Below are 17,521 nucleotides of genomic sequence, written 5' to 3'. Positions count from 1 at the left end.
ATTTAGAACCCATATACGTATTATTTAATTAAGTTTCTAAATTAATTGCGATAGTTATGGTGATTTAAGATGTCTCATCACCATGTTAGAAAAAGGAACAAGAAACTAAACTTATAACCAAAGCATAATAATCACATCATATGCGACACAAATTAAAGTGTCTTGTCTTGATTAAATCTCTAAACCCATTTTTTTAAAGTTAGCTAAACCATTATTTTATCAATTTTGTACTAAAATGGGATATTATCAATTTTAGTCCCTTTCATTTGTCAATATCTAATTTAAGCCATTTTTTTAAACATAATTTATACTTTTGACTCCTTCAATACCGAATTCGTAACAATGTGTTAGCCAAAGGTTAATGTTTCTAAATTTATAATGCTCCATCTTCCAAGTAGATAGGAGTAAAAAATATTTAAATTTTATTGAAATAAAAAAGGGGTAAATAAAAAGCAATGATTAATTTTAGGGAGAAGATTAATTAAAGGATTAGTTGTAACTTAAGCCTAATTTAGAAGAATGTGTGCAGTCTTTAGCAATGACATTGCTTAATGTAAAATTGCCTTTTGATAATGACATTCTTTAATATTATTGTTAGAGTTGTGTGGCTCGAATCCCGTTACTTGTTAAAGAAATAAAATCCGTATAGAACTACGCTTATTCTATTTGACATTGATTAGAATAGGATTTTCAATTTTTAAATAGATTTTATCAAAACTCCTGTTGTATTATTCGTTTTTCAACATTAATGAATTTCTCCTTATCTGATCCTGGTTTTTCCCGAAAAGATTTTCCACAAAAAATATGTATATCCTTATTTTCTTTTCTTATTGCTTTATAATCGTACTATCGTCATTATCAATGTTTATAATAATAATTGTGTACATATATTAAAAATTATTATATTTAATTCAAAATAAAAAAAATAGTTAAACTACAAAAATAGAATTTAGAAATTGATAGAAAATAAAATATTAAAAACATATTTTCATTGTTTTTAATTAAACAAATATGTATAGTCTTTTTTTTAAAAATCTGTAATTTGTAATTTAAAATTAATAAAATATATAAATATTTTAATAAATACATTATTGTTTATTTAGATTTAGATTTTATTTTTTAATTTCATTTTTCACTTAACTTACGACACTAACATTAATTAATATTTTATGATAATTTAGATTAGATGTCGTATTAATACAAAAAAAAAGATTAGAAATAAATGGTGACGATCTTTTTACCTAATTTTGTCCGATTACAAAACTTTCACCATTAGCGAATAAATAAATGGACTCACTTTTGAAATATGTTTTTTTAATCTCTTCGTATTTAGGTTCGTGATTATTCTTTTTAATAATATTTTTTCGAAATTTAAATCAACATTTTATCTTTGATAGTGAAACGTGCTTTATTATTGCACACAACACTTGCTGGTCACTTTAAAAATATAATTATCAAGGAAACATATATGGTTTAGAGAATATTACTAAGGATGACAAAACTTGAACCGCCCATGGATTTCACATTATCCTACGATCGACAACAATACCAATACCAATCAAATTAAAACTCGATCAATAAAAATACAAATATTTAATATTTAAATTTTACATATTTTTAAAATGTTATTTTTCAAAGTTGAAATCTGCCATACAATAGATGCTCATGGTAAAGACAAGGCTTCAATTTTTTAATTCTCTTATTCAATTTGATCCAAACAAATTGATGACTAGCATTACCATTCAAAAAAAAAACAAAATTTTAAATAATTATATTTGGCAGTTAAATTTAAAAATATTTTTATTATTAAATAATAATTCAGATCCAACTCTTCTAATATTATAAACTCCTTATTCTAAGTCTTTTTCTTTTTAAGTCTTTTTTTATTTAAAAAATATGAGAAATAATATTCAGCAATAATTCAAATTTCTTTAAAAAACATGTTCGAAGTGCCATTTATTTGAAGTTAACGAGTTGAAAAGGTTGAAGCCCTTTTAAGCGTGTGACTATGCAGCGGCGTACCCGCTAAAATGGTAAATTTTCACTTTAAGTATTTTATAATTTATAAATTTTAAATTAGTAAAAATAAAATTATATTTTAATCTTTCAAAAAATGATAAAAATTTAATTTAACCTTTTAAAAATTATAAAATAATTATTAAAATGATGAAATTATATTTTTATTATCGTAAAAATATATAATTTAATTCCGTCCCCTCAAAAATTTTTTCTAACTTCTCCATTACGCTTATGTTCTCTTTGCAAATGGCTGTGCACCATGTACAACCTGAATTAATGAGACGTTCTGACTTTACGAACCTTATCTTCAAATTAGGGTCTCAATATAGTCGAGAGACAAATATTGAGTCTCTAAATCATAAATCATAATCACATGGTATATTGCATAATCGTTATGATAAAAACAAACAAATCATGTGTTGTTTCTATTTCTGTGAGGAATCTCCGATGTTGGCAGATCCAATGATTAATTTATTTATATTAATATTTTCATTTTTTTATAGGCTCTAGTTAGTTTTCTTTACAAAAATAAACACGTGAATTAAAAAAACCCAAAGAGACGTTATATAAAAAAAGGCCACAAAATTTAAGCCCAAAGAAAACAGGCCCAGCTAAAGTATAAGAAACCCAAGCCTAAATTATAGGGCTGTATTTTTCATTTAATCTTGGGTAATGACATATTTGGTCCCTGTACTTTTTCAAGTCTTTTAATGTGGTACAGTTTAAAACTATTAGGCTCTAAAAATAGATTTTGGCAAAAAAAAGTAGACTCGGCTAAAATATGGGTCGAGATAAAGTTTATTGACCCGATTCGTTTTTAAGTTTATAATATATTATTCATTTATTTTACATATTATGTAATTTGTTATAAGAATATTCAAACATACTATAATGTAAATATTAAAAAAATGTTAATTTTTTTAAAAATTTTAATAAAATAAAATAATATAATGATAGTTAAAGATATATCTAATCTAATATATATGTTATAGCAATATGAAGTTATATATTAAAAAATAATTCAATGTGGCATAGAGATATATAGGCATTTGATATTCTAATAATTTATTATGTGTATTTATATTCCAAATTTGGAGACTCGATATTAAATAATTTTTAATTATTTATTAATTTATATTTGTTAAAATTTAAGAAAATATGTTAATTTACTTAACCTTAAAGATTTGAATTCTCTGTTGGGGAACAATTGACAAGGAGTTGGATTTTCCTCAATACTAATGATGCCGTTCAAATGGAATTAGGAAATGCAGCTACTGGGCAAGTTATGTGCAATGAAAATAGAGACCGGTATTTTGGATACAACCGATACATAGGAAAATGCTCAGTTTTTTTATGCCGAATCGTGAAGCATCTTAGATGGCCTAAAACTCATCCAACGAAGAAGTCATGACAAGGTGATAATCCAATCGGACAATTTGGAGGTGTTATTAAAGCCATACATGGAAGTGCTTTGAAGATTTCAAATTCTGCTTTGATTAGAAAAGACACCGTATACTGTCTTAAGAAGGATAATGGATATAACACAACATTTCTAAGGAGCACAATCAAAGCTCAGATTATTTAGTCAAACTGGCATTTGCAAAAAAAGGAAGATTTACAATTGATTGACATCCCTCTAAGAGAAGTACTTGAGTTTCTTAAAGCAGACAAAGAAGTATTCGTATTCCTTAATTTTTTTTATGTAATTTAATGTAGTTAAGTTTTTAAATTCACCAAAAAAAAGATTTGATTAAAAATTCTTACCTTAAATAATTTATTTTAGAATACGTTATAATAAATAAATTAGGATTGAGTAAGAAAAAAAGAAAAATTGAAAATCAACTTGAATCGAGGTGATTGAATAGTTTATGGAATATAAATTCATAGACCGTGATTACTTAAATTTAAATCAAATTTCATTAATTTTAATTTATTTATATAAAATAAAATATTTTATATTTAAAAGAGTAAAAATAAATTAGAAATGTTTAAAAATAATATTCAAAAGTTATAACAAAATTGAGAAAAATAATATTACACATAAATGGGTTTATAATTTTAACGCATTTTAATAATTTTCTTTTGTCTTTATATAATTATATATTCAAGATGGAATCCGGATAAGGGACAAAATTGTCCAATTGGAGGACAGAATTTTTTATAATCATAAACAAAGAAATGGAATCCCAGAATCTAAATATTTCCATTCCCAAAAATACCCCTAAAATACCGAAATAAAAAATAAATAAATATATCTTTGAGAAGTCAACGTCAAAAGTCAATCATCTCAACTCCCCAAATCTACATCCAACGGCCCATATTCAATTGCACAAAATTAAAAAACCCTAAAAAAATCGAAATCAAATTTAAAAATTAAAATTTTTTAAAAAAATCTGCAAAACCTCAAAAACAGCAAAAACCAATGGAACTGAATGAAACCCAACAACACTACTTCACCAGCAACAACTCCAACACTGTCACCGCCACTCCCTCACCGGCCAATGGGCTTTTGCTACCTAATGACGGGGGAGGGTCCCACCATATGGTGTACCCACACTCTGTGCCTTCGGCGGTGATGTCGGCTATGGAACCGGCGAGAAGGAAGAGAGGGAGGCCTAGGAAGTATGGGACTCCGGAACAGGCTATGGCAGCTAAGAAAACGGCGTCGTTGAGCTCCAAGGTACGGAGAGAACAGCAACAGCAGCAACAATTGGGTCTTGGTGGTGGTGGTGGGTCTTCTAAGAAGCCTCAGTTGGTTGCATTAGGTGGGTTTTTTTTAATTAAAAAAGTTCGTTACTTTTGGGTTCCTTTTTTTGTGAATTTGATGGGTTTTGGGGGGGTTTTGTTGCAAATTTATTAGAAAGTGAGGGTTTTGGGTGCATTGTTGTGGGAACCTTTTTAAATGAATTTGAGAGGCTTTTGTTGCAAATTAGTTGGAATTGAGAAAGTTTTGTGTGCATTGCTTGCGAAAATGTTGCCTTTGTTTGCTCTGGTTGGATATTTTTGGTAAAAAGAAAAGATTCTTTCTTGTATGGTACCTAATCATGAATTGGATTGTTTTTTGGGGGTCTTGTTGTAAATTTCTTAAAATTGGGGGTGTTTTGGGGTGCATTGAGTATGAACCATTGCATTTGTTTGCTCTATGTGCTTCTTTTATTTACTTAATTCTTTTTTAAATAGTCTCCTACCTTTGGCATCTTTTTGTGAATTTGAAGATGTTTGAGGAGCTTGTAAGGTTTTAGATGCTTTCTATTTTGTAATTTAATGGAATTTTTAGTTTATGATTTACTTTCTGGTCTTCAATCAATGTTTGGTATTGTGCATATATTTCAGTTTACCAATTTATTTTGTTCCTGCTTCTGTTGTCAAATTTGGAATCTATTAACCCTTTTTTTCTTTTTCTTTTTTAAATAATTTTCAAAGCCTTTGGTTTCAGAGGCTTAAGTTGTAAAATTCTTGAATTTTTCATGGTTTTGTTGCATCTTGTGGTAACCGGTTCTTAAATCTTTAAATTAGTACGTCATAGTTGGTTCAGTGTCCTCAACTTGCATGGATGCATTGGTTCATTTTCAGAGTGCATCTGTTTTAGTTTCTTAAACTAAAAGATCCGAGCCAAACACTGTTGAGCTGTGTGTTGTACATGTTGACTTGCTACTTAGTCGTAGCAGAAAGAAGAAAACTACAAATCATACACTCGAATTCTTCAAGTCGTGATAATCATAGAGAATGTAATTTTCCTTTCCTTTTCTTTTTTTAGTATTGAACTTCTTTTATCTAATTGGTGAGCTTGTGTTAGGTAATTGTTTTGTCAAATTTGTAAATACATCAAACAATGGTGCTGGCAGCATGGTACAATGTTAAAATAAGGACATATAGATGCATATATTCGGTTTCATCTGCTTATTATTGGTTTCGTGCACGGGTTATGGATCAAGTCACCAGCAATTCGTAGGAAAGTCCGCTTTCCTATGTGGTGGTTCCTACAACATGAATAATCTGTGATTAATGTATGGAACTTGTCAAAGGGAGCTCTTAACCTTAGACTCATTAGGAAGAGTGAGTCATAAACCTCTATAAGTTGGAATCACTCCTGTTTTATTTTATTACTAAGAATTGTCCCGTTAAATAGAAGTTACATATGATTTTATTCTTGTAGAATAATACGCATATTACTAAAATAAATTTTTTTGTCTTCTTTTCATTTTGGTGCTTTTGACTTCTTGTCTTGCCCACAAAGGCAACCGTAACACCCTCTAATCGATGCAGGCAATGCAGGTCAAGGTTTTACTCCGCATGTTGTTAATGTAGTTGCTGGAGAGGTATGGCATTAATTACTTTCAGAAGCTTTTATTAATATTTCGGATACATTGTTGGCATTGGTTATAATCCATATCCGTAGGGAACAGATTTTGATGCATACCAGTTTCTTTATCAAATTTATAATCTGTTAAAATGTGTTTTCCATATAGTCGATTTCCTTAAAAAAAGGGCATAGTTCGATTTCCTTAAAAAAAGGGCATAGTTTGACTTTTTGTCGCATCTTAAAGTTGGGTTTTTAGTCATGGTTTAGTTAAATAGGATGTCCTATTGATGTGATATTTACTGATATAATAAACGTGTAACTTTGTGTTTCCGATATAAAGTCCTTATCTTTTTCAATGTTATGATTCATTACGAACAATACGAGACCATGGTAGTCATTGTTGAAAGTTTAATGAGAGTGTTTGCGAGATTTCTGGTTAGTTTTCTCTCTTTTTTATTCTTGTGTTTGAAGTTGAGAGTGTATATAAGAGATGGAGCTAGAGAATTTAACATATTCCATATTTGTTCCATTTCCTCGGATCTTTTTACGGATGGTGGGAGGTTGGCGGATCGGACATTCTGTCATTCATCTTTATCGAAGCCTTGAAGAATGGCTTATCCATTTGTGTGCTCTTGGTTATTATAGGTCTTTGGTTGCTTGTATATTTCATTTACAACAGTCTCAATTATTTTAGTATTGTTTCTATACGTAAATCCAAGTCTTATTTCGCCTTCTTGATGTGATATATTGATTGAAATAGGATGTGGGCCAAAAATTAATGATGTTCATTCAACAAAGCAAGCGCGAAGTATGTATTCTGTCTGCATCTGGTACAATCTCGAATGTATCTCTCCGCCAACCAGCGACATCCGGCGGTAACATTGCATATGAGGTAATCACTACTTTTTTTCCACCCTATTATAATTATTTTTATATCAACAAGTTTGCTCCATGTTTGTACGATGCAATTGCCATCCCATACTCTTTAATGCTCTTATGCTTGCGTTGATATTAGTTTTTATTGGTTAAATCGGATTTTTACCGGTTCAGTTAACATTCGACATATTTGCCTGAAATATGTTGATTTTTATGTCAAAATATGATTTGTTTTCTTGATGATATGATATTAGGGTCGGTTTGAGATCGTTTCACTGTCAGGATCTTATGTTCGGAATGAAACCAGAGGGAGGACTGGTGGGCTCAGTGTATGTCTATCAAGTGGAGATGGCCAGATTATTGGTGGTGGGGTTGGTGGACCTCTAAAGGCCGCCGGCCCAGTTCAGGTATTAGTGGTTTTATTATTTGATTCGGGGATGGTCAGAAAAACTTGTAATGCTCAATTTCTTGCTTGTACAGGTTATTGTCGGTACGTTTACTATCGACAACAAGAAGGACATTAGTGCCGGTGCAAAAGGTGTAGCCTCTGGGAGCAAGTTGCCATCTCCGGTTGGAGGGACTTCGATATCTAACATTGGATTTCGCGCCGCTTTCGAAACTTCAGGAAGAAACCCGATTGTGGGAAATGATGATCATCAAAGTTTCGGAGGAAGTCATTTCATGATGCAACCACGAGGCATGCATATGGCAGCTCAGTCCACAGATTGGAGAATTGCTCTAGATGACAGAACCGGGTTTGAATTAACAGGTTAAGAGTCTTGCATGCACACACATATATACATGCATGCTCACGCATTGATAAATGCTGAAAGTAAATATCTATTACAGGAAAAACAGGTCATGGAGCTCATCAATCTCCGGAAAATGGGGACTACGATCAGATCACTGGATAGACATTTGTTTCACGGTTGAAACACTGTTTTCCCCACTTTCTCTTTTTTTTTTACGAAGACCTACTTGATGTACAACTCCATGGCCCTTCCACCATTCACAGAGTGTAACATGATATACATGTACAGGTCGGCTCGTTACTATTTCGTAGGCTCTATTTGGAGTACGGTGGGAAGGTCCAATTGTAAACTGACATCCAGTAACGTGCGAGTCGTCTCACCGTGCTACTGAATAGAGCATTACATGATATCAATTACAATGGTATTGGAAATCGGATTCTCTCACCGTGGTCGGAAATCGAGCCCTGTAATATGAAGCATGAAGTGAGGGGATAGTGCTTTGGAAATCCTAGTCCTTTTTTTAGTTGTTGAAATGTTTATGGTTGAAACCTTTGAGCTTGAATCTTCTGATTAAAATAGGAGAAAAAAGAAAAAAAAAACTTGTAATTATTGTTTGGATTTAGATTAATGTGTAATTATTGTATACTAATTTTCCTCCCTTTTAAATATATTAACTGAATTATAATGAAATTTAGTGTGGCATAATATTAAACTCTATTTAGTCAATTTATGTATCAATTTATCATATATTTTCCATAATTTTGTCCTTGTGATATAATTAATTATTTTTTAATGTTATGAGTGTGATGTATGAATTTATAATTTAGAAATATTAATTTTTTCTATTATGCTTGACATTTAATTTTTATATTTTAATTCTTAATATAATTTAGTTACTATATTTTTATAATGTTAATTTCCATCGTCAACTTTTCGTTAATATACAATATGGTTATATATAATTTGAATGTATTAAAAATTTTGAAAATTGATATGTGGTTTATACTAAGATAAGATAATGGTTAAATTTTAATTGACCCCTTAAATTAAGTTAAAATTTGGGATTTGATTTATATGTTTTAAATTTTTTTTACATAATTTGTTCCTCTATTTTTATAATGTCATTAATACATTTAAATAGTTAATATTGTTAGCTTAATTTTTCTTAAAAATATTATTCAAACAGAAAAAGATTATTTTATCATGAAAAGTTTGAATGAACATTTTCTTTTTAAAAATTATCAATATTTTTAGTGTCATTTTTTATTGATACGTGATTATAAAGTGAATATTTTTTTTAATTTCAAAATGTTATTCCAGGAAATTTAATAAAAGAATTTTAATGATTAAAAATTGAACTTGACTTTTTAAATCTGAACGTAGAGGAATAAAATTCCAAATGTACAAAATGTATAGAGACTTAAAGCATAATTTAGCCTTCAAACTTTAAATCCATAATTTAACATAAATAAATAATCAATTCAATGTGAAGCTTGGATCGAGAACCATACTAGTATGATTATAATCGTAAAATTAATGTTAAAAAATGACATAAATCATTGTACTTTTTACAAATTCAAAATTCAATCATTGTTTTTTTTATTTTTAAGAATTTAATCCCTTTATTTTTTAAATTTCAAATTTCAAAATTCAAATTCAATTATTAACAGAATTAAATTTTTACTCTGACATTTCAAAAAAAAATCACTACACACTTAATTAAAAAATATCGTAATAAAATATAACAAAATAATTTTAACAATGTTAATAGTTATAAATTTTAAAATCTTAAAAATTTAAAAAAATATAAAAATTAAATTTTAAATTTATAAAAAATACAAAAAAAAATGTTACATATTTTTTAACTAAAATTAATAAGCAACCGCCTCCTACCTACCACACTGCTGGAATACTAAAGGCTGAATTTATAGTGAAACTGACCATTAGACCAAGCATAAGGAGACCGACCGTATTATACCCAAAAAAGAAAAAAATCAATTTGAACCGGATAAAATTTATTTAATATTTAGCAGTTTTATATCGAGCGAGTTTTAATTTGATCGACATCGGTATTATAATTAGTACAGAATGACGTAGGCTCTAGTACGTTGAACCGTATTATTCTTTTATTTAAATGTGAGGGAGGGGCTATAGGTAATTTTAAGTATTATATAAAAAGAATAAATATTTTAAGAATCTATAATCAGATTAATGTTAAAAAAAATATTTAATAGTTTTATATATTTTTATTTTTCCTAAAGTTGTAAAGGTAAAACTTAACATATATTTTGAAGGGGAGGGATTTACTTATACCGATCATTTCATATATTTTTATACAATTAATATTTTAATAATTTAATTGTCGTATTATATATTTCATTCATATAGATCATACATGTCAAATTTGACATTAAAAGTTTCTAACTATTTGTCTTATTTAAAAATTTTCAGTTGTTGAATAAATATTAATATATACAATATTTTATATCAATGTGATTGAGATATTGAATTGGTCCGAAAATTTACACGAACAGCAAGTATAATTATATTGATAAATTTAAAAATTAAATTATTAAAATATTAATCGTAAAAAAATATAAAACTACTTAAATTATACTGGTGTAAATGAATTTCTCATATTTTTTAATATTGATGCTATCTTATTATATACTTAATTTTCACATTATATAAATTAATAAATATGAATAATAGAGAAGTGATATATAAATGAAATTAAAAAAATTCTTAAACTTTGAATATTGAATATTTTATTCACTAGCTGATAAAATTATTGTTATATGATTTTTTTTTAATATCTGTACCAATCGGAAGTTTTTTTTCCCCCTTCTCTATAGTTTATTTTTCTATGAAATAACTTTGAATGTCATGAATTTGCGAATTAAAATTAAAACAATTTTTTTTTCTAATCTCTGACACTGATCGCCAAATTGACTTGATTCTAAGGTATGCTCTTCTACTAGTTGATTGGTACTAATTTACCATACCAGTCGTCGAATTATTTGTCGGAGCTTAACAGCCAAACTTCTTCAAAAAAAAAGAAAAAAACCTTTAACAGCTCAATAACTTAAATAAAAATTTTCAAACAAGTTAATAACTTAAATAAAAACATTCGAATAATTTAATGACCATTTTGTAATTTTTTAAAATTAAATGATTAAAATATAAATTTACGAATAATTTAGTAACGTTCGTATATTTTACCTTTTACAATCAACTACCGCTATTGATATATAAATGCCATTGAAACCTTAAAAATGATTATAAATATAAAACCAGGCAAATGGATCATGCCAAGTCTTTTGTGGCGACATTGTTGCCACCAATCATCGTCAGTTTCATCTTGCTTTCAAGTAACTGCCGGCTAATCCACGCCGCCGTCGAAGTGGCAGTTTCGAGTTCTTCATCCGAAGCGGTTCTTTCGAGATTTTTGAACAATGTTTCGAGAAGGCTAAAAGAAATCAATTCAAGGCCCCCAGCTCCAAGGTTCAACGTTCCTCGTCACTACAGATTCAGAGCGCCGCCTAATTATAAGGCTCCACCGCCTCCAACGGTGGTGCCTACGCCAGCTCCTCAGCCACAAGCACAGCCAAGCTGAGACACTATTTGCGCCATCACCGCCGCTGCAACCACCTATTTTTAACTTAGCTTTGTTACTATCTGTGAACTAGGAAAATATTGTAGTTTAAGATAAGTGTATTAAATCCATGCTTTTGATAAATAATGAAATTAAAATTTGATATTGTTAACTTATTATTATTATTATTATTTTGTAATAATTTTATTTTTTACCACCCACCTATAAAAATTTATAAAATATCACTTAATTATTTAATTATTTTTTTCGACACTCAACTATTTTAGATTTTTGAGTGTGTTTTCATTTTTCGTTAGCTAGCTAGTGACCAAGAGCGAAGCTAGAAAATTCTTTTAAGGGCTAAAATTAAATTGTAATTTTTACGATAATAAAAATATAATTTCTCTATTTTAATAGTCTATATCTTTATAAATTTTAAAGGATTGAATCAGATTTTTATCATTTTTAGAGGGTCAAAGTTATTTTTCATCGTTACTAATTTAAAATTTTAAAAATTTTAAAGGGCCTAAATGAAAAATTTTCCATTTAGGGTTCAAGCCATGCCAGCCTCCTAGCTATGCCCCTACTTAGGGGTGAGTGTTCGATTGAATCGAGTCGAATTGAGTGAAAATATTTCGAGTTAATCGAGTTCACGTGTCCTATTTTATTATCCTAACTCAATTTGAAAATTTTTTCCGAATCGAATAGAGTGAAATTGTTCAAGTTAAATTAAAAAAATTAAACATGTTAAATAAAAATATTGTTATAATATAACTAATTCTATATTAAAGCACATAAATTTAAAACTATATATATTTGATTTTTTTTTCAAAGCAAAACAATAAAAAAAGATAATTGAGTATGATAAATTCGAATCATTAATTAGGTCCCATAATTATTATTTTAGAAAATTTTTAAAATTTTAAATTTTTTAATATATATTTTAGAATTTTTATAATTTTTTAAAAATATAAAATTTGAATTTGTTTTTGAAAATTATTTTGAATTTTTGAAAATTATTTTAATTTTTTTTAATTTTTGTTATGAAATAGACCAATTTGTGTATTTTCAAAGCTGGAAGGACCAAAAGAATGTTTACACCAATTTGTTATTCGAATTATTCGAATTAATCGAATTGTAAAATTCAACTCGACTCAAGCTTGAAACTCGAATCGAGTAACTCAAAAATTGAATTTTTTTTTCAATTTTTTCAAATCAAATCGAGTTTTGCACCACCCTAAAGGTAACCTAGTTAGTCCATACAAATTTTAGTGTTACAAATTTATGGTGTTAGAGGTTGATTTGAACTGTATCGAGATAAATTATTTAATTTATTTACGTTACCATTGATTTAATTTTAGTTAAAGAGAGAGTTATAAGCAAGATAAAAAGGAAAAAGGGCCTTTGCGTCTGCATCTTATGCTTCCCTATATGATAAGCAAATATACATGAGGCCTTTGAAAGAAAGATTTAGTTAGTGTTGCTAATAGGCAAAGGGTCGAAGATAACATCAGATTTTTACATTGTTTTCTTGGGGGTTATGTAATAAATCAATAGTTTTGATTCAAGTAATACTATTATTTAACCTTAAACATAATTCAGTACGATCCTAAATTATTTTTTAACTTTAATTATATATTTTTTTGAGTTAAATCATCTCAAAATTTTTGAAGTGCAAAGCATAAAGTTGAGTTGACTCAGAACGACTAAAGTTGAACAACATCTTCAACTTTGAGTCTGTTGTTCTTTACAATAAAATTTCAAGATGTCGTAATGACATACCTAGAATTTTTGTGCATATCCCACCATTTAAAGTTGATTTCAATTTCCTCCATTAATGGTTCCACCGAGCAAGCTTTAATGACTTCTTTATTCTTCAAATGCTCAACCTCGAATTTGCTGAGGAACTCATGGGATTCAACTTGCGAAAACGGTATCAACAATCGACTAGCTTGAGGGTTCACATCGGAGAAAAACAGTTGTTTTTGGACCACCAAAACACAATTTGATCCGCCCATGTTTTCAACAATATGTCGTTTCAAGCCTTCAGGCAACAGTGGCTTAGATGGATAAGAGGTAATGGGTCTCTTATTCTTGTTATTATCTTCTTGGATTAGACGTTTACTTTTCAATCGGCCATTCTTCTTCACCTTCATGAAGATTTGCTCTTGCATTTTTTCCTGTTCGACTCTCACAACTTCTAACAAATAATCCATAGCTGTCCATTCAGGTTCAATTTTTGTGTTCTTGAAATCTTCAGAACTAAGAAGCTCCATTTCTGTTTTAGATAATCATATAGCTATCAGGGTGGAAGCATAAATATATAGACATGAGAGCTGAACAGTTCGTGTAGAGTTAGGTTTTTTATTTTTGAAAAATATTTAATTAATCCAAATACAAATAGAAATAGGATTATTGAATATAAATAGAAATAGGATTTTGATTAATCCTAATCCTAATCCTAATCCTAATCCTAATCCTAATTCTAATCCAACTCCATAGAACGATCCTAATAGCCCCCAATGCTCAGTCGCATTCGAGTACATCATGAGATGGAACTGCTAAAGCCAAACCAGTCCCTGCAGGCAGTGGGGGAGTATTGTGGGACTCCAATGACAGTCACTGATTAATAGTTCAACAAAAATCAGAGAAACACCAACAATGAAAACGAAAAATAGCAACTATAAGGAGAAATAAGCACCAATTTGAAACAGGAAGTTACCATACTCAGAGCCAAGTAAAGGTTGCTACAATTGGCCACAGGCTGCTGATTCTCGACACACAACAGGTTTCTCCGAATTATCGGCAATGTCATGGGAATGATGCAGCCAAGTTGACATATAAGGATCTGAGAAATCACCCTCATGTTCTATCTTGAATAGAGTCAGATTTAAGATCAAGTAAACCTCTTTTAACAAGCTTAAATTTCGGAAATTTAGAAAACATTTTATCAAAAAAAAAAAAAACTTGTGATTGGTTTTAAGAAAGAAAATAGAAATACAATGTCTGATTCAGGCATTTCATCAAACGACCAAGATTCCCAACACAAATCCAAGAAACTATTACAATCAAAAGAACCAGAGGAAAATGCTTTAACCCATTTTCCCAAAAACTGACAAATATGTATCTAGAAACCTATGACAAAAACTCGATTTTTTCTATGGAAATTGACAGAACCAGAACCAAAACCAAACAGGAAATCCAAACAAATAATTACAAAAAAAAAGGTTCCGATTTTCTTGAAGTATATATACAATAGATACTCGGGAAATTTCAATATGCTCTTTCAAAGATTTAGAGAGAGGAAAAAAAATAATTCAAACAGGGAATCTATCGGAAATATGAACAGAGAGAGGCTTAGTTACCGTTGGCGATAATATATGTTTCGAAGATATCGTTTGAGTTACTTGACTTGGAAGTAATGAAGCTCATACTCCCTATATATTCATATTTTTGTAGGATGAATCCATACTTTTCACCAAACTCAACTCTCTTTATACTTTTAGCGCATCAGTTGAGAAAAAAAGATGGTGGAACTCCTTCGGTTAGAAGATTTCAAGGACACAAACGTCGATCCTAAATGGAGTGCTTTCGATTATTTGTTAGAGGTTACTAGAGTCGATCAAGAGAAATTACAACAGCGAAGCTCCATGCAGGAGAAGAACGAATTGAAAAGGAAGTATCAGAATAGCAGGAACAAGAGACCCATTGTCTCTTATCCACCGCCTTTGTTGCCACAAAGCTTGAAACAACATATCGTTCAAATTTTGGGTGGATCGGATTGTGTTTTGGTGATCCAAAAGAAACTATTCTTCTCCTACGTAAACCCTCAAGCAAGTCAATTCTTAATATCGTTTTCACAACTCAAATCCCATGAGTTCCTCAATGAATCCGAGGTTAAGCATTTGAAGACCAAAAAAGATGCTATTAAAGCTCGTTTGTTGGAAGCATCAATGAAGGAAACTGAAATAAACTTTAATAAGTGGGTTATGGACAATAGTTCAATGTACGTCATTATGACTTTTTGGAATTCTATAGAGAAAAACAACCAATTCGAGTCAACTCAATTTTATGTTTCGCACTTCAAAAACTCTAATTTTTGCATGTAGAATGGAGTCAGTATTTGATATTATGTTGTTGCGGGAATAGTAAATGATGTAATAAACCAAGGTGCTGATAAATAAACAGAATTGATTCTAGTAATATATATGTTTTCTACTATACATGTTTTTTATTCAATTAATAATAATATTTAACCTTAAACATAGTGCAATTTTACATGATTTGAATATTTTTATATTTTTTAGAATTTTTAAAAATTTGTATAATTTTTTTAAAAATATAAATTTTGAATTTTTTAAAAATTATTTTAATTAATTTTTTTTTGTAATTTTTGTTGTGAGAGAGACCAATTTATTTATTTTCAAAGCTAACAGAGACTAAAAGGGTATTTACACCAATCTGTTATTCGAATTATTCGAGTTATTCAAATTGTGAAATTCAACTAGACTCGAACTTGAAACTCAAATCGAGTTATTCGAATTGACTCGAATAATTCAAATAAACCAATTCGATTAACTCGAAGTTTAAATTTTTTTTTTTGATTTTTTCGAATCGAATCGAGTTTTGCTCACACGTACCCCTGCTAGTGACTAAAAAAGATAAAATTAAATAGTTGAGTGGCAATTTTAAAAATTTTCATAATTGGGTGGCTAAAAGAAACACATTAGGTGACTACTAATGTCGCTTATCCCTTTTTTTAGGTTTAAATGCGAAATTAGTCCTCAAGTTGTATTACTTTTTTCAACTTAAAAGTGATACTTAAATTATTAATTTCTATCTCATTTTACTCTCAAAATACTATAATAGTCAATAAGAACATGATACTTCCACATTTAAAGTAAAACGAGACAATATTAATAATTTAAGTATCCCTTTTAACTAAAAAAATTAAATTCATAAGTGCCAAATACTATATAGTTTAGAGGTAAATTTCATAATTAAACCAATTTTTATTAAAGGATCGGAACTGATGGTATTTAACTAACGCAATTCATTTGTAATAAATCAGTTGAATTTTAAGTTGTAATTTTTATAAATACTTTAAAATCAATTTAATAGTAGTCGCAAAATAAATAACTTTATATTTTTGTAAACAATAAAAAAATTAAATTTAAACAATTTTGTTTTTAAAGAATATTTCTAATATTACAAAATATTTGGTTTACACTGGTTTTACACCATTTCATATTCTTATACACGATTAATATTTTAATGAATAGATCGTTGAATTTGTTAAGATCTTTTGCATTCGCCATGCATGTAATTTTTTGAATCGATTTGATATCTTTATCACATCTATTTAAAATAATGTCTATATTAATATATATATTTAATAGTTAGAAAATTTTAATTTATCTCAAACTTGACAATCATCCTCACCTTCCTCCAGCTTATCATCGGCAATCTACTCAGGGTTCCATACTCAACGGTGACAACTAAACATGAGGGTTGAGCTCATTGTGGGACTTAACCCACTACTGTCATGCATCACCTGTGTTCGTGTTCTCGAAGGCACTGCTCTCTTTCAAGAGGATTCGCGGCATGTCAAGCCCTGGTAGGGTTTTTCGCTTTGCATCAAATTAAACCACATGCTCCACCACTTGTGCGGCCCCTTGTCAATTCCTTTAAGTTTCATTCTTGCAGATGTACTCCCCACATGCTCCACTACTTGTGCAGCCCCTGTCAATTCCTTTTAGTTTCATTCTTACGAATGTACTCCCCAGGTTGGATACTTAATGCGTTAGCTATAACATTGCATGAGTCGATACACACAAAGTCTAGTATATGAATGGAGCATGAAATATGATGATTGGATTGTTAAAATATAAATAATATTAAAAATTATAAAATGGTGTAAAACCACTTAAATTTAGCCTAGTAATTTTCTATAATTTTCTTTTTATCAAACTTGAA

General features: G+C 29.2%; 1 protein-coding gene across 2 annotated transcripts; it reads left to right on the top strand.

Moving 5' to 3' along the window:
• The first annotated feature begins 4,351 nt into the window (after positions 1–4,351).
• On the top strand, positions 4,352–8,640 carry LOC121209448 (AT-hook motif nuclear-localized protein 14). Of its 2 annotated transcripts, XM_041080108.1 has the most exons (7): positions 4,387–4,784; positions 6,286–6,338; positions 7,083–7,214; positions 7,453–7,605; positions 7,679–7,967; positions 8,048–8,126; positions 8,239–8,640. In XM_041080108.1, exons 1-6 carry the CDS (start codon positions 4,442–4,444, stop codon positions 8,110–8,112), a joined length of 1,035 nt encoding a protein of 344 aa, XP_040936042.1. In that variant the 5' UTR covers positions 4,387–4,441; the 3' UTR covers positions 8,113–8,126; positions 8,239–8,640. The 2 variants fall into 2 exon arrangements, with proteins under 2 accessions (XP_040936041.1, XP_040936042.1); XM_041080107.1 differs by having other exon boundaries at positions 4,352–4,784; positions 8,048–8,640.
• Positions 8,641–17,521: the final 8,881 nt, after the last annotated feature.

Source organism: Gossypium hirsutum, chromosome A11, assembly GCF_007990345.1.
Source record: "Gossypium hirsutum isolate 1008001.06 chromosome A11, Gossypium_hirsutum_v2.1, whole genome shotgun sequence".
Classification (NCBI taxonomy): Eukaryota; Viridiplantae; Streptophyta; class Magnoliopsida; order Malvales; family Malvaceae; genus Gossypium; species Gossypium hirsutum.
Note: the sequence above shows the minus strand (reverse complement) of the source record. Positions and strands in the feature narration are given on the sequence as shown.